This window comes from Hemicordylus capensis, chromosome 6 (assembly GCF_027244095.1).
Source record: "Hemicordylus capensis ecotype Gifberg chromosome 6, rHemCap1.1.pri, whole genome shotgun sequence".
In the NCBI taxonomy this organism is placed as follows: Eukaryota; Metazoa; Chordata; class Lepidosauria; order Squamata; family Cordylidae; genus Hemicordylus; species Hemicordylus capensis.
The window spans coordinates 43,757,889-43,781,582 of record NC_069662.1 but is presented as its reverse complement, the minus strand read 5'-3'; the positions used below and the strand labels follow the sequence as shown (position 1 = coordinate 43,781,582).

The 23,694-nt window shown below is 46.2% G+C and overlaps 1 protein-coding gene across 5 annotated transcripts in view; it reads right to left on the bottom strand.

The window, feature by feature from the left end:
• Positions 1 to 23,694, bottom strand: part of MLLT6 (MLLT6, PHD finger containing) — a 138,477-nt gene that overhangs the window by 79,575 nt on the left and 35,208 nt on the right. For all 5 annotated transcript variants that reach the window (XM_053259997.1, XM_053260000.1, XM_053259999.1 and 2 more), the window contains one exon: positions 18,845 to 18,949. In XM_053259997.1, the coding sequence (XP_053115972.1) occupies positions 18,845 to 18,949 (105 nt within the window). The remainder of the gene's footprint in view (positions 1 to 18,844; positions 18,950 to 23,694) is intronic.

The window sequence follows — 23,694 nt, the reverse complement described above, 5'->3', positions numbered from 1 at the left end:
AATCCAAGATTTTCTAGGCTCCTTATTACCCAGCAAAGTTGAATTCTGTGTAACCCTAACACAAATAATAGACCTGTTTATTTTGCAGTATGGCTTATTCTGTTCTGGGGAGGGACAAGATGCTACTCAGGCCCCATCCCCGACCACTGGAAGACTTAACAAAATTTGCACACACGTTTTCAAGTTGATCTTTCATACCTCAAGGACCAGAAACTTGATTGTTGTCCTTTAAATAAATTTGACATCCTCAGCATGCTGACATCTGCAGCTGACACCAAAAGGCCACTCTTGTACAGCGGAATTTGGTGACGTGCAAAACACACCTAGCACGGCTGAAGATGCAACAGCAGAGAGAGAGAGAGCCTGTTCTCACATGCAGGCAAAAGTGGGCGAGGGAAGCCCAGCCTAGTTTTGACTGTGCATGAGAATGGCGGTGGCAAACCCGCAAGGGAGCCCCGGCTGTTAGCCCAGATTAAGGAAGCAAACACGGCATTCGCCTAGCCTATTGATCACGTGTCGGTGCCGTGTGGCTCCGCGCAACAACCACACACCAGCAGCCTCCCAGCCATGCATCAAAAGGCTCCCCATAGTGCACCACACACTCGCGCAGTGCATGAAGGGCATTCTGGAGGCCTCCCAGCCCACAAACCTCCCGGCTACCAGCAGAAGCCGGTAATCATCTGGGCAGGCAATCCGCCCGCCCAGCAGCAAGGACAAGATCATCTGCACGGGCGGTAAGCGTTTCGAAGTGGTACTTCCGGCCACTTCTAGCTGAGGAGGGCAACGGGGTGGCAGGGAGGTATGCTGATATCCCAAAGGTTTTTACGAAAAAATAACACCAGCGGTGGGGGGGGGAGCGGCAGGAGGGGTAAGTGCACCCTCCCCGTGCCCCTAAAGCACCCCCCACCCAGGCCTTCGAACTTCGAACTGGCCCCGTGTTTGAACCTGTTTGGAGGCCTGTAAAAGGGCCTCCGAACAGGTTCGTGCACATCCCTACTCACAGTCTGTTGGGATCAAGAAGAGTGCCTTTATGCGCGTGGTCCTTGGTTACACTCCATCTCCCTTCTGACTCATCAGGATAGCCAGAGGTAAAGGAGGGCTACTGAGTTCATGGACTCGAGCTCCTATGAAACCTCCCGTTGTTCACTCATTCATTCATTCATAACACTCACATCCTGCCTTTCTGTTTTTAAAAGGTGGGTTCTTACCCCCAGGTGTTCTTATGAGGCATTCTCTCTCCAAGACATATTGTCTCCTCCACAGGTGTTAGCACTTGCTTTGCCCACCTGTGATGCCTCTGATGCAGTCCTCTGTACTGGTCTGGCATACAAAAAGAGCAATGCCTGCTACTTAACCATGATTTCTCTCCACTAGTGAAATCTATACACAAATTAGAAGTGATGTGATTTCTGCTTATAGTTTACATCAGAAAGATTTATAAAGCAACTGTTGTCCTCCCCACCCCATACATCCACTTTCCCCACACACAATAGGGTTATTCACACATTACACTCAAGGCATGCACAAGGTGTTTGTGAGATAGAACATATGCACACTGATTTTTAAAATGAACAGTGGCTGACATTCAGACTAACAAAACACTTGCACAATGAACAAGGTTGTTCCAAGAAGACAGTGCAGCTATACTAAATCATGGGAATTTTTGGAACTGCACTCTTGTGCAAAAGTTCCCTGCAAAACACGAGGTATGCCACAGGTTGCAAACCTTGTTGGGCAAGCAGAAACATGCTTGCCCTAGTGTAAACACTGGTCTGAAACACAAGCTCCAGATCTAGCACAGCTAGATAGCGCAATACCCTTGCACTAGTGCAACGTGTTTATACAAACACTTCATTAGTCTGGATGCCAGCCACAGTTGCCACAATCCTTATAGGCTTATTTACTAGGCCTGTGCAGAATCGGATCAGTAAAATTGGACATAACCCTAACCAGATAACTCTAACCAGATATGTTCCAATTTTACTGAAATTGGAGGGGTTTGGAGAGAATCCGAACCTGAACTTGGCCAGCCCAGTTTGGATTGGATTTCTCCGATCCCTTTCACACACACACACACACCCGCCCAGATCTTTCCAGAGCTCCAAGTGGCCTATTATTTATGTGCTCCCCAAACATTCAGGGAAAGCCTGAGGGGAAAACAGAACCACACGTGCTGGCCACACCCTGTGACATCCACTTGTTGGATTTTACTGTGAAGGGCCTGTACACATGGGGCTTTTCCACACATTTAGGACCCCTGAGGTGACCAGAGTTCCTAAATGTGTGGAGGAGCTGTACATGTTTACAGCCCTTTCATACTAACATTGCGGACCTGGACATCAGGGTGTGTGGCCAGTGTACAGGGTGCTGTTTCTCCCTTCATATGTTCCCTATTCACAAGTGATGTGTGCAGGGATCATTTTACTTATCTTTAAAAATTTTAAAGTAAATTCCTAGCTCAAGGACAGGATTGTGTGCACTGTTCCCTCTTACAGGGATTCCCAGATGCTGGGAGTTGACTACAACTCCCAGCATCCCCAGATGCAGTGGCCTTTGGCTGGGAATTATGGGAGTTGTAATCAACAACATCTGGGAATCCCTGTTAGAGGGAACACAGATTGTGTGTATGTTACGATTCTGCAAAAGCACAGAAAAAGCATGGGATGTGGTCATGGGCACATAAGTCAGCTTCCTAAGAATCTCTGCTTTCATTTCAACAAACCAAGTACCTAGCCCTTATGGATAATACATAAAAGTGTGGCGGGGGCAATCCTTCATGAATGCTTACTTCTTGTCCATGCCATGATGAGTGAAAGCAGAATAAATTATGCAAAACAGCAAACAACACAAAATAGATGATGCAAACTTTAGTCAATCTGCACAATTTATGCAGGCTGCAGAAAGCAGCTTTTCTTGGCCCGGAATTTAGATGAGATGTTTTTTCATTTTACTTTTCTTCCATATGGAATACACATGGCAGTATTTGGGGCTTTAGAGACTAGTTTGGAAAAGTATGTGGCCGATGCATGGTGAAACCAATTGCCAGAAAAGAGGCTGAATTGGATTCCAGTTATTAGGGACTAGGCATAGTTCTTTGCGTGTCCGCACAAGACTAGTAGAATAAAGTATGCAAATCAAACAGATAAATAAATATGCCTCCCTTGCGTTATTAATATGGGTCACACTACTTTAGTACATTGTACTTCTTTGATACTTAATTGTTTAAAAAAAACACCCTAATTTTTTAATTTCTTATTTATAAGCAGCTAAAGGAATGACGGTTTCACATGAATGAAGAAATATTATGTCAACTCAAGCTAAACCAAGTTCTACATGAACAAACAAGTACATTTTAAAAGTCTAAGGAAAATTAAACAGAAAAACAAAACCTTTACCCCATGCATTATACCATTACAAACAACAGATTAATAAATCTACTTTCCAGTATTTCCACAGCCTGTACATTTACAGTCCCATCCACTGCATGTTAACTCAAAATTAAGTCTGAGTTCAACGGAGCCTTTAGTAAATGTGCATAAGATTGCAGACTTATTTATGCAATATTAATATAAATAAATAGCTTTATACTTATTTGGCTTCCTGAGCCTTTCTGGAAGGGCAGTATAAAAATTGAATAAATAAATAAAATAAAATAAATTTACAAGTTCATTTCTGCAATGTTCAGTACCCATGTCAACATAAATTTTTCAGCTTCTTTCTGTTGATTTGCTGCTTTTAATGTTTTACTTATACACACACACACGATACAGCTCTGATTTCCCTATTCTTGTGGGCAGACAGTTTTGAAGGGGCACCTTATTACACGTCAACTGTCATACCTTGCAAAGAGAAACATAATCTCTGGGTTCCCTTCCTGGAGGCTTGGCCTCTGACAGACTGGAAAATGGTGGTGGATATAATTAAGAATGTGGGAACTAATTGTGTGTGAACATGGAGCCTGCAGGCTGGTAGAGTGACGTCATGGTGGAGATGTGGGATTATTTTAAAAGCACCGCTTAGGAAGCGGCACATAGATTTCAGTCGTGCCTGTTTGCTGCTTGCCCTAAACCTCCCTTCTTGCATCCCATACCACTCCTTGCTAACTTTAAATCCTGTCCACATGCAAGTAGTGGATTCTAAACTGAGCATGCAAAGTGGGCAATATTTTAGGCACAACGAGAAGTCTTGCATTTGGATTTGTTTGGTAGTGGTGCAAAATCAGTTCTGTACATCTGTCTCAGAATGCCAATGGAAATATCGTGGAATCAAGCTGAAAATATACTCAATCGCTCTGGAATGCCAGCTGATCCCCCACCCCTTCTCCCTTTTGGATCCTCAGTGCCCACCCTCCCTTCCCTCACAGTCTTTTATTGGAGGGTGGGGAGAGACTGTTTACACATCCTGCCTGCGTTTACTGAAGTCTGATCTTCTTGCCGAGTTAGAAAACACACGGTTGTTGGTAAGAAGCTAACAGTCCGATTGGAGTAGGGGCATGGAAATTAGTAGTTCCTCAAAAGAAAAGGCCACCCCTACCTTCCCGACACTCCAAACTCCTTTGCTGCAGAGAGCTCCCTGGGTATGCCTGGATTTGCAAATCGCATTGGGGTTGCCAGGTTCATCTCATTGCTCAAAGTTCACCAACAGGAAGAAAGCCTTTTTCCACCCAGCAGCGCTGGGAGTTTCGAGCAGCTGGGGTGGGGGTGGCATTTCAGCAGGCACAGGAAAAGCCCGATAGTTAATAGCAGGCAAAGAAAAAAAGACACAGAGAGAGAGAGAAGAGGGAGGGGAGGAGGAGGAAAGGAATGGGGAGAGGGGAGCTCTCAGCTTGCAAGCCAGGGAAGGCGGTGCCCACGTTGCACACACTAACTTGTAGATCTCCAACGTCAGGGCGAGTGAAATAGGATCTCTCCAGATGCCAGAGAGAGGGCCTTGCCCGCAAGATCCTCCCTAGCTCACCCACCTCCTCCGCAATTGCCTGGGCACTGCAGGAAAGAGGGCCCGATGGGAAGATGATGCGACTGTCTGGAGGGACGGACACGGGCAAGGCTTTATTTAAGCTTGGGCTCAGCACCTCCGAGCATGTGCAAGACAGAAGGCATCGCTTCAGGCAGGGTTCAGTGCCAGCCAGGTCACTGTTCTTAAACATGGAACACAGGAAGCTGCCGTATACTGAGTCAGACGATAGGTCCATCTAGCTCAGTATTGTCTTCACAGACTGACAGCGGCTTCTCCAAGGTTGCAGGCAGCAATCTCTCTCAGCCCTATCTTGGAGATGCCAGGGAGGGAACCTGGAACCTTCTGCTCTTCCCAGAGCGGCTCTATCCCAAGTAGAATATCTTACAGTGCTCACATGTGGTCTCCCATTCAAATGCAACATGCTTGCTCCCACAAGACCAGCTCTCCTCTCATGGGAAGTAATGATAAGGATGGCAGTGCCTCTGAGCATGAGTAAAATGCCTCTCTCTCCCTGCCTCCCTCCTCACGGAGCTGGTTTTCAGCACAAAGGAGGAGATCATTCCTTGCACCATCAGTAAGCAGAGATTTCCCCCCAGTCATACAAGTGGACTGGAGCCTATAATGTCTCTAAGCATTTGCAGAGTGTGCTCCCCTTAACACCATACAAAATCTTAGCCCTTCTGCAGATTTCTAGGAATGGGATGGAAGGAAGGGTTTCCAGGCAAGATATACAGGCCTAATCAGCCCTGGAACACACACAAAATAATAACAACCAATGGGCCCAGGCACAGGGCATCTGAGCTTCTAGTTGGGCCCAGCCGTGCCCCCCACACCCTCCACGCCGGCATGCCCAGCTTTCTGACTGGCTGACTGGCCGCTCCCCTCTGCTGCCGTCCCACCCCAGGCCAGGCCGTCCAGCCACCACTGCTTCCTCCATGCGGGCGGGCCAGGGCCAGGCTGTCCTGCCACCGCCTCCTTCTCCTGGCCAGCGGAGCTTTGCCCGCCAGCCCTCCGTCGCCTAGCTGCTGCCATTATTTCTCGCCGCTTCAATGCTGGAACTCTTGTACACTCTAGAGCAGGGATTCTCAACGTTGGGTCCCCAGATGTTATTGGACTTCAACTCCCATAATCCCCAACCAAAGGCCACTGAGGCTGGGGATTAGGGGAGTTGAAGTTCAATAACATCTGGGGAGCCAACGTTGAGAATCTCTGCTCTAGAGCATCTGCGCGCTAGTACCTGATTGCTCCCCTCACCCCCTGCCACAGCCTCCGTCACCTCAGAGACCTCCCCACTCTCACCCGAGCCCTGCTCCTCCCCACAGGAGTAGCAGCAGTGGTTGACCGGGCTGTTCCTCGCTGCTGCCACCACCATGGTCGCTCGTTCCCCTAGCCCCAAACAGCAGCAGTGGTTGACTCTGCCCTTCCTTGCTGCCAGTGCTGCCATGGCCGCTCCTTCCCCTCAGGCTGCTGACAGAACATATTCCGACCAGTAACAGTTGCATTCCAACTGACCTTAACCATCACAGGCTCCTCCTCATTATCTGCATATGGAATCCCCACTGCCCAATCACCACAGTGCCACAGGCTCCCCCCCCCGCACCATCTGCATATGGAATCCCCACTGCCCAATCACCATGGTGCTTCTGCTCTCACAGGCTCCTTCTCGCCATCTGCATATGGAATCCCTACTGCCCAATCAGGTGCTTCAGCGGGGGCGTGGCTTGCCACATCCCTACGCATCCCCCTGGTCCGTCTACAGGAATTAATAATATAGATGATAAAATAATAATAATAATATGTTCCGATTACAAAAAGCAGCTTTACTGGGAATAGCCTATATTCTGCGACGATATCTATAACAACAGCAACAACATTGACAATAAAATTCAGCCATCCCAGGTCCTTGGGAAGGACTCGATGTCTGGATAAAAACACACCAGTCAATAACACCTTTCTGACTGTGTAAACAAGAGATAATAATAATAATATGTTCAATTTCTATACCGCCCTTCCAAAAATGGCTCAGGAAGGTTTACACAGAGAAATAATAAATAAATAAATAAGATGGATCCCTGTCCCCAAAGGGCTCACAATCAAAAACGAAACATAAGATATACACCAGCAACAGTCACTGGAGGTACTGTGCTGCGGGTGGATAGGGCCAGTAGCCTTCCCCCTGCTAAATAAAGAGAATCACCATGTTAAAAGGTGCCTCTTTGCCAAGTTAGCAGGGGTTGAAGAATGCCTCTGAGCATGTGCAGAAAGAGTACCACTGAGCAAACACAATGTGGCTTCCAGGGCTAAGCTTTGAGGCACAGCTTGGTTGGGATTTTTTTTTTTAAATATACATTTATAGACCACTCCCAACCAAAGGCTCTGGGTGGTGCACAAGAAGTTTAAAAAGAAAACAAACGCCATCTAAAACACACTACTTAAAACAATATAAAAACTATTTTAAAACAATTCAAATTAAGCTCTGGACAAAGGAAATGCACTTCCAAAAGATACCCTGGCATTGCGAAATATTCAAGTGTTGCTAAATACAGCTCTAGAAGAAAACTCTCCCCAATAGACCCATCAGGGAGTGCGGTATGCTCACCTCATTGGACCCACATGTACACACATGTCCACTGAGCGATGCTTCCTTGAACCATTGCACCTGCACACAGCCACTCACTGGTGGACATCCTAAATGGAGCACATGTGTAAGTTGGGCACTCCTCGTGCAACTCTCCTTGTCCTCTTGTGCTCAGGCTGTTGTGCACGAGGGATGAGAGTCCAGAGCACTTCCTGTGCTCTGGAAGCAATCAGTAAGCTCGAACGCACGTTGCAACGTGTTTCCAAACTTACTGAGTAATTCTCAAGTGTAGGGAGTGCTCAGACTCTTACTCCTTGTGCGCAACAAACAGCCTGAGCACAAGAGGATGAGGAGAGTTGCGTGAGGGGCTCCATTAGTCAGGATGTCAGTTACTGAAAGATGCTTCTTGGACATCCATACTATAACGTTATTTTATCTTGCATATTTGCCAGAGAAACATACACTAGTACTACAAATATTTATATACTGCTTTTCAACAAAAGTTCCCAAAGCAGTTTACATAGCGAAACAAATAAGTCTCCCTGTCCCCAAAGGGCTCATGATCTAAAAGGAAACACAAGATAGACACCAGCAACAGTCACTGGAGGAGGGATGCTGTGCTGGGGGTGGATGGGGCCAGTAGCTCTCCCTCTGCTAAATAAAGAGAACCATCACTTTAAAAAGTTTAGCCCGTTTAGCAGGGAATTTAAGAGAACGTCTTCTTGTTTGCCATGAATCCATCAGGAGAGGTTTTTCGGCAGTTGCCATTGGTTGGTCTGGTGGCTACTCAGCGAAGGGCCTTCTCCATTGCTGCCCCGAGGCTTTGGAATGTGCTCCCTGCTGAAATAAGAGCCTCCCCATGTCTGAGAACTTTTAAAAAGTCCTTAAAGACGCATCTGTTCACCGAGGCTTTTAATTAAATACTGTTTTGATGGCTTTTAACAATTTTTAACGTTTTAAATTGTTGTAGTTTTAAGCTTTTTATTCTGTATAATTTGTATTGTTTTACTGTAAACCGCCCAGAGATGAAAGTTTTGGGCAGTATACAAATATGTATATGTACTGCATGTTAAATAAACATATGTTAAATATGTTTAATAAACAAACACCGCAAGTGCACATTTTATAGACATATATTAAGAAGAACATATTTACAAGCCCAATTTAAGAAACAAAATACAGGAGGACCACATTCTCCACAGAGTATGGTAGGAACCCCACCTCTCCCCCCATGTATATCCAAAATGCTGCCTGCAGTGTTATAGAACAGGGTGGCTCCACTTTGACTTAAATTTGCACAATCGCAGTTGCACGACACAATGCCCGTTGGAAATAATTGGTGTTGCACAACTCTGACTGTACAATTGTAAATCAGCCTGTCCGCAATGCCGCAGGCAGCGTTTCAGACACATGCAGGGGCAAGGGCAGGGCTGAACTGCCCCTGTTTCCCCGAGAAGCTTGTGGGCCATAGTTCCCAGTTCCTGGGTGCTTAGAAAGACACCTTGAAGGGACACCAAAACATTTTCACTCAGGATCACTGTTCCTTTAACAGGAATTTCCAGATGTTGTTGACTACAACTCCCAGAATCCCCAGTCAAAGGCCATTGCAGCTGGGGATGCTGGAAGTTGTAGTGAACAGCATCTGGGAATCCGTGTTAAAGGGGACACTAATCAGGATGTTTTTCCTATCCTGATAAAGACTGTGTGAACGAGTCCAGTGACTTGCTCCAAGTCACCTAGTGAACGTCACGGCTGAACAGACATTTGAACCTAGGTCTCTCTAGTTCTAGTCTAACACTCTAACCACTACACCATGCTGGTGCTCTATGGCTTTGAGTTGGAAAACAGGCCAAGGAATAAGAGAGTATGAATTTCACTTAGTTCTCCTTGAGGTGGTTAAGCAGTGTCTGGGCCCTGCAGGTGGAGGCTCACATGGTTTAATACTCCTCCATAACAAGAATGAATCCCTACACATAATGGTGCAGTGGGGAAATGACTTGACTAGCAAGCCAGAGGTTGCTAGTTTGAATCCCCACTGATAGGTTTCCCAGACGATGGGAAACTCCTATATCGGGCAGCAGCGATATAGGAAGATGCTGAAAGGTATCATCTCATACTGCGCGGGAGGAAACAATGGTAAACCCCTCCTGTATTCTACCAAAGAAAGCCACATGGTTCTGTGGTCGCCAGGCACAACTTTACCTTTTACACACAGAAAACTAGTATATCAGAGAGAACGCTAAGCTAGATAGAAACCTTTTTCCTTAACATGCTAGTGTTTTTTACATCAATGCTTTTTTCTTTTGTATTCAGTCATGTAAACCTCCACCTGCAGTCTGAAGTGATCCTGTCCAACCACAAGCTTACCACCTCTATGAGAACAAGGGTGTGATATAAAAACCTCTTCCTGGGGTGTGCTCAGTGTAAAATGAGGAAAACCACAGAACTGACACTTTAAAAATGTAACTTCTTTAGTTCAGTCTAGCGTTGCAATGCTGATCTTCGAGAACAAGTAATTGAGAGAGAGAAAATAACTTTAAAACAAACACACACTGAAGTTTCTTCTCTTGGCACTTTCAGGTTATGTACAGAACTCTTTGTTCTTTCAGCATTTTCCAGTCAAAATGCTCACTTAAAAGCTTCTGATTGTCACACCGACAGAAGCTGGTCTAAGCAATTGTAATGTTGCGGTTGCTGCCAAAATGGTGTAAAAGCACTGCAGAGGCAAATTTGAATAAATTGTTGGCTGCAGCAAGCAAGGCTTTGCTTCAGCTCCCCGATTTGGCATTTTCTGTTTGTTTGTTTGTTTGTTTGTTTGTTTGTACTACCATATCTCCCTTGAATACTGGGATAAGAGAATGAAACTTGGTATATTCAGGTCATAATTTGGCATTTCAAATTTGAAAATGGGCCTGATCTAGGGATGTGCACAAATTGAGATTTGAGCACAGATATGAAGCCGAACCAGTTTGTGAGACCGCCAAACCGATTTGCCGGGGGTGGGGGCTCCAAAGGGGGTGCCACCCATTTTTCAGGGGAGAAGGAAAGCTGTAACACATGTTAATCACAAGTATTTTTTTAAAAACCTATTTGCAGAAAAAGGCTAAACATAATATGAGTCTATATCAGAGGTTCCCAAAATTAGGTCCCCAGATGTTGCTGAATATCACTCCCACCATTACCAGCCACGATGGTCACAATGTCAAGATTTGGAACCCTTGAACTATGTTATTCTGAAATGGCTTACTGAACCCACAGTCCACAGCAGTTGGCCATGATAGCTTAAATGGAACCTCCATGTACAGAATTAGTATAGCTTTGAATGCCAGATGCTAGGAGCAGAACAACAGGAAATGGATGTTACTTTCATCCTCTTGTTGCTGAGTTTCCTAGAAGTATTTGGCTGAGCGCTGGTGGAAACAGAATGCTGGACTGGGAAGACCATGGTCTGATTAAGCAAGGCAATTCTTATGACTGAATACTACCAACCTTCTGTCTGCTCCTATAGTTCGGATATAAAGCTCCAAAAGCATCCAGAAAACTAATCTTCATAAGGTTCTATCCAAGAGGAGGGGCTGAGAGGGTGGACTTTGTACATGGGGTGGATAGGGAAGAGCTACACGTTACATGTAGGCATGTTATTATTTGATTATTTGAGGTGATTTTTGTTTCCTTTTTTTACAAAAGTAACCACTGAAGCTGCAGTTTGAAGTGCAAAGTCAGCACATGGCGAGAAGGGATTCTTAACCCTTTCCTGTTGAAACAAGAGTCTCCTGAAAATTGGCCCCTTGCCCCCACACTGGTGAAAAAGGACAGGTAGAGAGGGCTAACAATGGGGAGGATGATTATAAGCAGAAAACTTGAATTAAGGGAAAGGGTTAAGAAGCCCCTCCTTCCCTCCCACCCACTGACCAATTTTACACTTCACACTCGGCAATTACAAAACACACGTACATGCACGCACACAAAATCACAGACTTACATAAAACATACTGTTCCACCCATATAGTGGACTGGTCCTCCTGAAGGCTCAGGTGGGGTGTGTGAGGCAGTTTCCCACCCCCCCACCCACCCCCATCCCCAGTATCTCCCTCTGCTTGTTTTGTATAGATAGGTTTTTCAAGTGAACAAAGAGAGTTGGTGCTACATTTCTCAGCCCCACTTTCAGGAAGGGGGAGCCTTGCCTGCAGACGATCGCCGAGGACTGTCTGGGCTAGTTGCCATACCCCCCGAAATTCCGAGATTCACCCGGATTTTAAGCATCTCACCCAGATTGCTTAACCCACCCAGATTTGCCCTGATTTCAGCTTGCTTTCTTTTTTAAAGCTAAGCACTAGCCCTTCTAGAAGCGGAGTTATGGAACAAAACGTGCAGTCACTCTTCTGCTCAAACATTATTTTCAAGCCAATTTACATAACATGCAAATTAGGCACCTGGATTTGGAAAGCTAGAATATGGCAGCCCTAGCATGGGCACATGCAACACATGCCCAGATGGTCTGCCGCTGCTCCAGGGGACACAGGGGGCGGGATGCAATGTCCCAGCCCCTAGAAATCCCACAATGCACTGTGCGCAGGGTGCATTGTCAGGTGCCCCCCCCCGGTGACGGGCGGGCGCCCATCAGTGTTTCAGAGCCGGCTGCTGGCAGATGATCAAATAAACACGGTTAAGGGAGCTCTCATTCCCTTAACCTCTTTTAAGAGGTGGGCTCCTTAGGTGCCCACCAAGGCACTGTCTGGAGCTGATTGGCTGCCCATGAGAACCTACAGGAGCCAAACCGGGGCTTAGCTGCCCTAGTCTGGTCTTGGCTGCACCTCGTTGTTTCTCTCTTCCTTTCAATTATACAGCATTTGCGGAGTTGATGATTTCTACAGTCTTTTGCAACAGTTTCAGATTTGTTTATTTAATATGCAGTGGATTGGTGTTTCTTCCTGATTTATGGATCTGCTGTAAAGACTACAATTTGTTCATATGATTTTGAATTAATTGTAAGAAAATAACTTAAGTCTGTTTTATGTTAAACTTTATTATATTATTCTAATAAAAACACTGAGTGTTTTTAAAAATCTAAAGTGTATGAATAAAACACTTTAGAATGGCAGCTCAGGTCACATTTTAACCCCCACTGTGAACCACTTTAGTGCTTTCACAGCATCTGGTTTACATGGAGATGGAACATGCCTATTGGGTGCTGCCCATGAGAATACAATCAACATACATATGGAAATAGGTTTCCATTTATGGATCTGCTGGTACTGGGTGTGGAAAAGCCTGTTACATGGTGGGGGGGAACCTAGATTATATCCAGCAACTCCGTAATGAACACATAACCCCAGAAAGATCCTTCAGTGGCAGAGTATGCATAACTAGTCAGTGGCTAACATCCAGACTAACAAAGCACAAGCACTACAATAAGAAACTACTACAAATATTTATAAACCACTTTTCAACAAAAGTGGTCAAAAGGGTTTAAACAGAAAAAAATAAATAGTGAGGTAATTCACACAATCAAAAACAGTTTTCTACCTGGGTTTGGAAGCTGTGTGTGCTCTCAATTTTCAGTTGGGTGGAAGCAAGGTAGGAGGAAAACCTGGGTAGAAGTGATTGTGTGGAGCAAGGTAGGAGGAAAACCTGGGTAGAAGTGATTGTGTGGAAGCAAGGTAGGATGAAAACCTGGGTAGCTTTTCCTCCAACCTTGCTTCCACACAACCCAAAATTGGGTGCATACACAGCTCTCAAACCCTGGTAGAACATAGTTTTTGATTGTGTGAATGACCTCAGTAAATAAGATTGATCTTATTTGGATCAGGGCTGGAGAATGGGGAGGTAGTGGGATAACAGTTTCCACCTCATCCTCTTTTTCCAATTCACACATATGTACTAGTATGCTTCCACCACAGAATAAATAGCAGCTTCAATCTGTGCTATTTAAATTCTGAAAATAGTGCAAGGAGAAAGGCTTAAGTAAGGCACTGCCTTAAGTGCCATAGCACTTAATCTAAGAGGCGAGTCTCACGATCAGTGAGATCAGTCCTGTAGCCCACACAACTGCCGGCTCCATCATGGAGCTTGCGCGGGCTGCAAGCCCGGTGATTCTCACACTCGGCCGAAATCGGGCTAGGCTCCCTTAGCCCGATTTTGGCCACTCGTGAGAACTGCCTCGATATCTCCCTTCCAGCGGTTTCTTTTACTTTTCTTTTTTTTTAAAAAAAGTGGGAGATCTCATCTCATGCCCGGCCAGTTTGGTCCTTAGAACAATATTAAAGGACCAATCCAACAATTAGGCAGGAGAAAGTGGTTGATTTCAGGTGGTGACATGGCAACCCTCGCCCATGAGCTGTCTCCGCAGAGATAAGGTGGAAAGGGATTCAGTGGAGAGTGGCACTGCTACAAGCCCATTTGGCCAACAAATTCCATGAGTCACAAGCATTTCTGGCACAATCAGCAGTTGGTTTGAGTGCCTTCCTCCTCCAAGGAGAGGTCAGCCATAGGGACCAAGGAGGGCCTTGATTATGTTTTTGTAGTCAGTGTTTATCATTATTTCCAGCTGCTTAGGGACAGCACTTCTCTTAGGGACAGTTCCGATTCTCTTTTTATGCTCAATGCAGTCAACTCCCACCTTCACAACCCAAGAGACTTCAGGAGCTTCCATGGTATTATTATTAGGTGGAGGAGAGCACTGAATTATCTTCTCCCATTCCAGCCACCCCTGTAGGTAGCAAGCCTACCAGCCTTGGCTGTTGGAAGAGTCCCTGCAATTGTGAGCAGAGTGCATGTACTAGAAACACACTGCTTTTCAGGCTATTTTGGGGTGGGTGGGATGATGGGCTAGTTGCTCCCCTCCACAATAATTGTTCTGAAAGTCTATATTTCCCCTTACATTGTAAGAGATCCTAGGCTAGCCAGCTATATAACCCCGTGCCAACAGCTTTTACAATCATCTGTTTGGTGGATCAAAATTGCCATTAGTATATAGGTTAAAAGAAACAAAGAATTTCACATCTGTTCCCTGCTCTTGCCCCCATCTGAGTCTGTGCAAATAGAGAATCCTTTTCCATAGATGGCCTGGTGTCAGCTGCTCTCCAAATGGCCTACCAGTCATTCTGGTTTCCTCTCCCCCTGCCATGTAAAAACACTTTCTTCCATTACCACCAGTTACCTTGTGCAGCTCTCCTTCCTGCTTCTCTTTCGCTTTTCCTGTTTCCACCACTTTCCTTGGCACCAACTGCCTTTAGGAACACACCAGTGCCAACTCACCCCAGGCTTCATTCAAGACCTGCTATGTCTACTAGAAAAATGGATAGCCAGACTGCCAGCAACCAGTACAGTCACTGTGTGGGATCCTGGGTTCTGGGGCACACAGAAATGACTTCTAAAATAGCTTATGTAGTTTTAACAAGGGGCAAGACATCCTCCCCGCCCCTCTTGAAACTGGCACTAGAGCTGGTTCAGCTGATGTTCCATCCAGGAGTTGATTTTTCAAAAGTGAGATGGTGGGCTTCAAATTAGGCCAGTAAGCCATATCCTCTTACTCCACTCTAATCCCAAACCGAGGGGAAAGGAATGCTTTGATCAGGACCCTTTGCACATGCTCTTTGCTAATTTTACTACTTCCTGTGTAACATTTCAGTTCTGGCACTCAAAAGAGATTCCGAGACTCGTTCTAACTGCAAATATGATCTGACCGTATCACTCTAGCAGGAAGACAAGGTTATTTGCTAGACAAACAATAGGATTGTATGTGTTTTTCTGCATGTTTCCTTCTATATAGTAAGTGAAGCAATATCTAAGTGTTGGCAAAGGCTGAGCAATGTTACCTCTTCAGCAAAAGATAAGAAAGGAATTGCCTTAAGAGTTCCTAAAGACTTGGAAAATAATATTCTCCAATGCATTTAATATAATTGATGATAGAATAATTCTCCAAAATATTATCTTCAATTCTAATTAATGCATTAGCAAACATTCTTTACTGTATGTGGTACAGAAAATCAAGCCACATTACAGAGAGTTAACATAGGAAGCTGCCTTATTTTGAGTCAGACCATCTAGCTCAACATGGTCTACACCAGGGCTGCTCAACTTCGGCCCTCCTGCAGATATTGGCCTACAACTTCCATAATCCTTGGCTATTGGCCACTGTGGCTGGGGATTATGGGAGTTGTAGTCCAAAAACAGCTGGGGGGGGCAAGGTTGAGCAGGCCTGGCTACACTGACTGGCAGCAGCTCACCAAGGTTTCAGGCAGGGATCTTTCTGTTTCCACCTGGTGATGTCAGGAATTAAACCCCAGGACTTTATGCATGCAAAGCAGGTGATCTGTCACTGATCGCAGGCCCTCCCCATTCAGTTTCAGACTTCTCGAGTAAGGCTGAGGCCAGAATTTCATTCCCTTTTGCAGCTAAACATTCACTTTTCTCATAGTTAGCAATAGCAATAGCACTTACATTTATATACCGCTTTATAGCCGGAGCTCTCTAAGCGGTTTACAATGACCCCCAACATTCTGGGTACTCATTTTACCGGCCTCGGATGGATGGAAGGAAGGCTGAGTCAACCTTGAGCCCCTGGTCAGGATCGAACTTGTAACCTTCTGGTTACAGGGCGGCAGTTTTACCACTGCGCCACCAGGGGCTCAGTTAAATTCTTTTTGGATCTGGATATCAAACAGGAAGAGGGGAAGGTGAATTCTGGCATGAGAAGCACCCCCACTAGCCATTTTCTCCAGTATTTGACACCATCCATTCATTCACTTGCTCCTGAGAATCCAAATGACACTCATTTCCAGTCATTGCATTCCTTATGTGTTGCTCAATTTTTTGCAAATGTGAATTTGACACTTTTAATGCCACCGTATTTTTGCTAATATAACCTGCACACAAGTATAATCCACAGCTGATCACCACTTGTGTAAAAACAACAACCTTGTACTGCTCACACTTGTGTATTACCTGCACTTGAGTCTCTGCAGTACTTTGACATCTTCAGTAGAAGTTTAAAGGACCTACCGTACTCTGATACATATTTTATTTTGAATTACAGTTTGCTGTACAATAAAGGGATCTCTCTGTTTATAACCTAACAAAGTGCTCCTTGTAATAATTACTTAAGTAAATAACTGGGGATTTAAATCCAGCTCCTCCTATGTAAAAATAATGTTGTTTTCCCCGAACCCCCTTTCCTGGGATACAAAAACCTGTATATCCCACAGGGTATATTCATGTAAATACAGTACATCTACCATAAATGCAGCATAGTACTTTCAAATCTGACCACAGCTGCCTTCCTATCCGCCGCTACAACCATTCCTGTTGTTATTAAAGCAGCAGTAAAAGTGACTAAGTCCCCCTGTTCACTTCAGTGCAAGTCTGGAGAAGTCTGCTCCGGACTTGCTGCTGAAGTAGAGTCAGGGAAAGCCTTTTCCATTTCACCATATGTGCACACTAGCATTGGAGTACACAATAATACAGATTTTAAAAAGTCTGTGAAATTGACAATGTTATTTCCAGAGCAGCCCAATGAAACTCACAAGTCTTGTCAGTTTCACCGGACCTCTCCGCTCTCCCTGCAGAGGTGGGGAGGAGCTTTTTCACTTTTGCCAATAATTGTATACATAGCTATGCCATACATAAGTGTGCAGCCCAGTGCTGATGGATAACACGAGGCTGGTTCTCACAACCAGCAGTAGGGTAGGACACGTGTCCTACCCGAGTTCGGGAGCTGTGCACATTCCTGTTTTGTGATCATGTGTGAGTAAAAAGCAAGGTAGGAGGCAGGGAAAGTGATTGTCTGTAAAGCTCCTGCTGGATAGGAGGGCTTTCCCTCCTACCTCATGATACCACTGAGTACCATTGCTGGGTAGAACAGAGCCCTCCTACTCAGCTCAAGCCCCAGAGACGATCACTTCCCCCATCTCCTACCATGTTCAAAATGACGTCATTTCAAGCACACAAGCACAAAACAGAAGTGTGTACAGCTCCCAAACTTGGGTAGGATATTTTTCTTACTCTCTGGAGAATTGTGTGAACCAGCCTATGGTCTCTTGAAGAAAACATGTTCCCTTTTTGGGCAGCTCTGAAACAGTAGTCTCAAAGGGAGCTGGACGTCTTCTCTTCCAAAGGACTTTTTCCCTCTTTGGAAAAAAAGAGAAAATTATGTCCCCTTCAGAGGCATAGCAAGGCCGCTGCCGGCCCCTGTTCAGCCCACCACTGCAGGCCCACCACGCCTCCTGTGTCTGACGTCAGACACAGGGCATGTGATGTCAGATGCAGGAGTGTGGCTGGGATTGCCAGGAGCGGCCCCAGGGGCACAGAGGCCTGGGTTCTTTGGACCCACTTGGTCAATAGTGGCTATGCCCCTGGTCCCTTTTATCTAGCAGTAGTCTTGGCGTAGCAAGGCCGCCAGTGGCCCCTGTTCAACCTGCTGCTGCAGCCCCGCAACAACCCCTGTGTCTGATGCCAGATGCAGGGCATGGGACATCAAACACAAGGGCTTGGCTAGGGCACCAGGAGTGGCCCCAGAGGCATGGTGGCCCAGGATCTTCAGACCCATTCGGTCAATGGTGGCTATGTCCCTGGTACCTTTTATCTAGAATTAGTCCAAAAACTCCTTTTGTTGTTGTTGTTGTTGTCACCTGGAATCCCCTTTTGTTATCTGTTGTAGCAAAACACTCTAGCAAAACGCTGATATCATCAGCACACTGGAATCTGTCCTCAGTACTAACTTTTCTATGTGTGAACCTAGAAGTGCAGAAGATCCAGGTAGGGATGTGCACAGAACCGGTTCCGTGCACTCCTGTGAGGGTGGGGAGATTGCTTTAAGGTGTGGGGAGCATGTCCTTACCTCCCCCACCGGCACTACTGTCAAAATCACTGGTGCAGAGAGGCTATATACCCTCTTGCCGCCCCGGTCAGCGGAATAACAGAAGTGGCCGGCATGCGTGCACAACGTGTGCTGGCCACTTCTGGTATTACACTGACCAGAGTGGCAAGAGGGTATACAACCACCCCGTGCCAGCAATTTTGACAGCAGTGCTGGCAAAGGAAATGAGGTGGGGGAGACCCTCTTGGCGCCTTAAAGCAACCCCCTCCCTGCCTCCGAACCGGTTCAAATGCCGGTCTTTCGAACCGGTTCAGAGATCTGTCAATAGACTGCCGAACCAGTTTGTGCACACCCCTAGACCCAGGCACTAGTTATGCCTGTTTAGTTGATTTGATGCACTTTGGGATCAGAAAGGCTAAACACTGAAAGAAATGTTATATAAATCAATATGACCCAACTATACCCATAACACCCCATCACTCTTTTTTGGTTACCTTCTTTGGTTTCTCGTGGTGGGACACGGGCTTCTCTTGTGCAGGTGAAGCTGACCGGCTCCTCCTCCCTGCGATGAAAGCACCACCTCCGGAATGGCGTGATGTCTTCGAGAGGCAAATGGGCAGTTGGGGAGGGGAACAGAGGAGCATGGAGGGGTGGGAAAGGAACAGAATAGAAAAATAAAAGCCAAGTGAAAGAACTGTCCCATCCCCTGTGCTATCTTGGCTTCATGACTAGGATGATATAAGGCACATCGAGATGTGGCTCACCCCACTGGTAATAATGAGAGCTAAAAAGCTACCTCAGTCTCAGTCTTATATTCCTTTTGCAGTAGAGCTGGTGGAGTATAGTGTCTTATTTCTACAGTGCCCATGATTTTTCTCAAAATGCATCAGGCAGAATAAACTGGTATTTCACACACTTTAGAGCAGGGATTCTCAACGTTGGGCCCCCAGATGTTATTGGACTTCAACTCCCATAATCCCCAGCCAAAGGCCACTGGGCCTGGGGATGATGGGAGTTGAAGTCCAACAACATCTGGGGATCCAACGTTGAGAATCCCTGCTTTAAAGTAGGCCTGCTCACTTTAGCCGCCCCCCCCAGCTGTGTTTGGACAACAACTCCCATAATCCCTAGCCACAGTGGCCAATAGCCAGAGATGATGATGATGATGATGATTTAGTATTATTATTATTATTTTGATTTCTATACTGCCCTTCCAAAAATAGCTCAGGGCGGTTTACACAGAGAAATAAATAAATAAATAAATAAATAAATAAATAAATAAATAAATAAGATGGCTCCCTGTCCCCAAAGGGCTCACATTCTAAAACAAAACATAAGATAGACACCAGCAACAGTCACTGGAAGTACTGTGCTGGGGGTGGATACGGCTAGTTATGGGAGTTGTAGGCCAACATCTGCAGGAGGGCCGAAGCTGAGCAGCCCTGCTTAGAAGTTTACCCCTCTCTCTGTCCCTATGTTGGTGTTTCCTCTCCTTTTCTCTTGCCAAGCAGGCTCTAACTCTTAGGTTTCTCAAAGCCATGAGGACTCATTTTCAATCCAAAGGCTACAGTCCTGGAATATATGAAGTAGGAGACCCCAGGCTCAACATATAGCTTGGGGAGCTGTGTTCAAATATCTGCTCTGCCCTACAGACTTGCAGACACAGGAGATCCATGATGAGGACCCCCCATATTTCTAAACTAATTCATAGACCCATGGAGGGGAAGTAGTGGTCTGGGAGAGAGTGTTTAACCCTTTCCTCCTATGCCCCATCCCAATTTAAATCCACCCACCTTCACCAAAGTTGTTATGATCTTCATGAGGACCAGTGACAAGTACAGATGCTGTACTTGTCTTCCCTCCCCAACCTGGAGCTAACAGCATCAAGGTGCAGGGAAAGGCAAAAGAGGAAAACACCTCTCCCTGATCTGCAGAGCAGCTGCCTGGGGCTGCTAATTAGTTAAAAAAAAAAAAACAAGGGCGGCCCTGCTCATAAACCTCCTGGGTCACACCTAGTTTGGCTCTCAGTTCCCCAGTGTAAAATTAAGCATCAGAGGTGAGCCTACCAGGAATTAAAATGAAGTGACCACTTCAGGTTATGGGTGCCAGAGTGAGAGACAGACAGATCTGGTGTAAGCTGGGATGTGATCCACTGGAAACTCTACTGCAGAGGCATCACTGAAATGAAAGGGAGCTGACCAAGAGCACAGGGATGCCCATCCCCAGTTCCCATTGGCTTCAATGAGGCACATTCCGGAGAATTTATCAGTGGACTATACCCCATATTCATTAGTGGCAGGCCCTGATAAGAACAGTACCATCCTCACGGTTGGAGAGCTGGTCTTGTGGTAGCAAGCATGACTTGTCCCCTCAGTTAAGCAGGGCCTGCTCTGGTTGCATTTGAATGGGAGACTATGTGTGAGCACTGTAAGATATTCCCCTCAGGGAATGGAGCTGCTCTGGGAAGAGCATCTGGGTTCCAAGTTCCCTCCCTGGCATCTCCAAGATAGGGCTGAGAGAGACTCCTGCCTGCAACCTTGGAGAAGCCGCTGCCAGTCTGTGTAGACAATACTGAGCTAGACAGACCAATGGTCTGACTCAGTATGTGGCAGCTTTCTGTGTTCCTATGTTCCACAGTCTGAGGCCTGTTTCTGGGGCTCAAGTTTATGTGTAAGTTAACTGGCTGACCTGAAAGCCCTCAATTTAACTGCCAATGTAGGTGGTGAAGGAAAAGACACTCTGCAGAAGCTTAGGGCCACCTTCTTCTTTGTTTTCACTTGGCAGGTTCCATTACTCTGGCATGGAAACTTAACCCACGGAGGCCAAGCCCAGGCTTCAGTAACGCCCTGGGAGAACTCCTGCTTACCTGCTTCACTGGGTTGTCATGAAGGCAAACAAGATAAGAGATTGCAAAAGCAAATTTGCTCCCTGCTACATAAACATTTATTCATACTAACCATGACACATAATAATGTGATTGTGCCAAATGTCTCCTTTTAACAAAAAGGGAAATCTCTTAGACTGAGAATGGCCAAACTTGGTTTCAGGTGATTGACAAAGCAATGCGATGGAAGGCAGGGCGTGGAGGCCTCCAGTTTGACTTTGGGGAGGGGGTTGTGTTATAAATCATTTGAGGTGGCAGCAGCCGTGATAAGTGCTCCAGACTTCTAGATCAGGCTTCCCCAACCTGCAGCCCTCCAGATGTTGCTGAACTACAATCCCCATCATCCCAGCCGCAGTAAGTTGTAGATGGGAACTGCAGTTTGGCAACATCTGGAGGGCTGCAGGTTGGGGAAGCCTGTCTTCAACATTGTTTCTTTTCTTTTTTGTTATTCTTCATAAACTGCTGCTTGGTTAGATCCCAGCTAAATAGGAAAAGAGGCACTTTTAAAAATGATTAACCTTTTTATATTTGAGATTTAGTAAGGGGAGAGCAACTGTCCCTACTCAACCCACCATAACTTCCCTCCCAGTGGCCGTTGCTGGTGTCTCTTTTGCATGCCTCTTAAGACAGTGAGGATCCGTGAGACCCGCTTTTTCCAAAACTGCGGGGAGAGAGGGCTAAGCCCACTCTCCCCGCAGACGATCAGGCAGGGAGCCCTGGGTGGTCGCCCACACGATTGCCGGTTCCGTGATGGAGCTGGCAGGGGGGGAGCGGGGGTCGATTGGCCCCCGCAAGCTCCAGCATGCCCTGCGCAAGTGCGCAGGGCATGCTGGCGAGACCCCCGGAGCCGGGAGCCGGGTTTTCGCCTCCCCTCCGGGAGTCTCCTCGTGAGTAGCTGTGGTGCGGAGCCACGCTGAGGCTACTCATGATCCGATAGCCCGGGTTTGCAGAGTTTTCACTCTGCAAACCCAGGCTAAGGGGCAGCCTACCAAAGAGGGTTACCCGCTGGAGAACCACCGGGCCCGCAGCTGAGCCCGGTGGTTCTTACGATCAGGAAAAATCGGGCTAGGCTTTGCTAGCCCGATTTTTCCTGATCATCAGAATAGCCCCGTGAGTCCTTTGGAGATCAGGGACTATTTTCTCATTCATTTTGCTACGAAAACCATGTTCTGTTGTTGTTGAAAAGTGGAATATTTACTTATTTCATTTATTTATTATGAAAAGAGGTGGCAATACTAAGAGAAATACAGTCTCCCAGTATTTCTAAAGTTTTTGAGCATACCCCCTCTTATAAAATTCTCTTGCTTTCTTGGCCTCCCCAACTACAACCCAGCGCCAGCTATCTGTTCCATGGCAGAGATTTTTGCTCACAGTTGTATGCAAAGAGCTGGGCATCAGGGCATTGACCTTCTCAATAAAAAATCAATACAGGAATACATAAATAACGCAATGGTGGCATTAGGATAAACATGTTTGCCCCTCCTAAAACCACACACAGTGAAACACTTTTCGGATAAAACAACAGTTCTTCCCAAATCAGATTGGAGTAAGGGGGCAAGGGGGGGGGTCACTTCCACTCATCCAACATAAATTAATTAATCACCCCCAGTCATCCAATATGAGTCAATAAGGATCCTTTGCTAGAGGACATTCAACCCTCCTTGGCTGGGGAAAGGAGGTGAGCTCTGTTTGCCTCATGATCCCAACCCTCCTTTGAATTTTTGTACCCCACACCTCCAGGAGTTGTGTGTCCTTCACAGTGTGTGTGTGTGTGTGTGTGTGTGTGTGGGTACTGGGTGCAGATGTCAGCATCCTAAGAACCGTGGGTGCTGAGCAGTGAGGAATGTCCCTCTGTATATGCTCAGAGGCACTCTCTTCCTTTTATTTCACAAGTTCTAGGAATTAGTCTTGGCACTGAATAATAGTTCCAAGCCTTAGCTGAAGAAGGGATAAGAGTCAGAAGGGAACCTGTCTTATGTAGCAACTGCTCACACCTCCATAGGAGGGTTCACCATACTTTTTGAGCCCCATAGAAACCTTAATGAGAGGCTTTTTCCAAGGATGAAAACTAACAGGGTCTACAGACAAACGTCCATTTTTCCAGGGTGAAGACATATGTAACATTTTAAGAGTGGTGGAGGTGGTTTGAAAGCACCGTTGCTGCCTTCAAACATAAGCACATTTTTCTTTCCTGGGCTGAACTCTCGGGGTGGGCGTGGGGGGCGGACAACAGTTCTGCAAGTTTTCATCATGGTTCAGCCTGAACCAGGAAAAAGCTGCTAGTGATGAGTGCCTATTGGCTATAGCCCTGCCTAGATACATCAGCAACAAGCCACTTTCCCATGATGTCCGAGAACAGTCTTCTTCATTGCGAGGCCCAGGGGCCAGTGGCAGCCCACATCAACCCTAAGTACAGCGCCCTGGTTAACTGTTTATTGGGCCTGTGTAAAACTTCAGCCC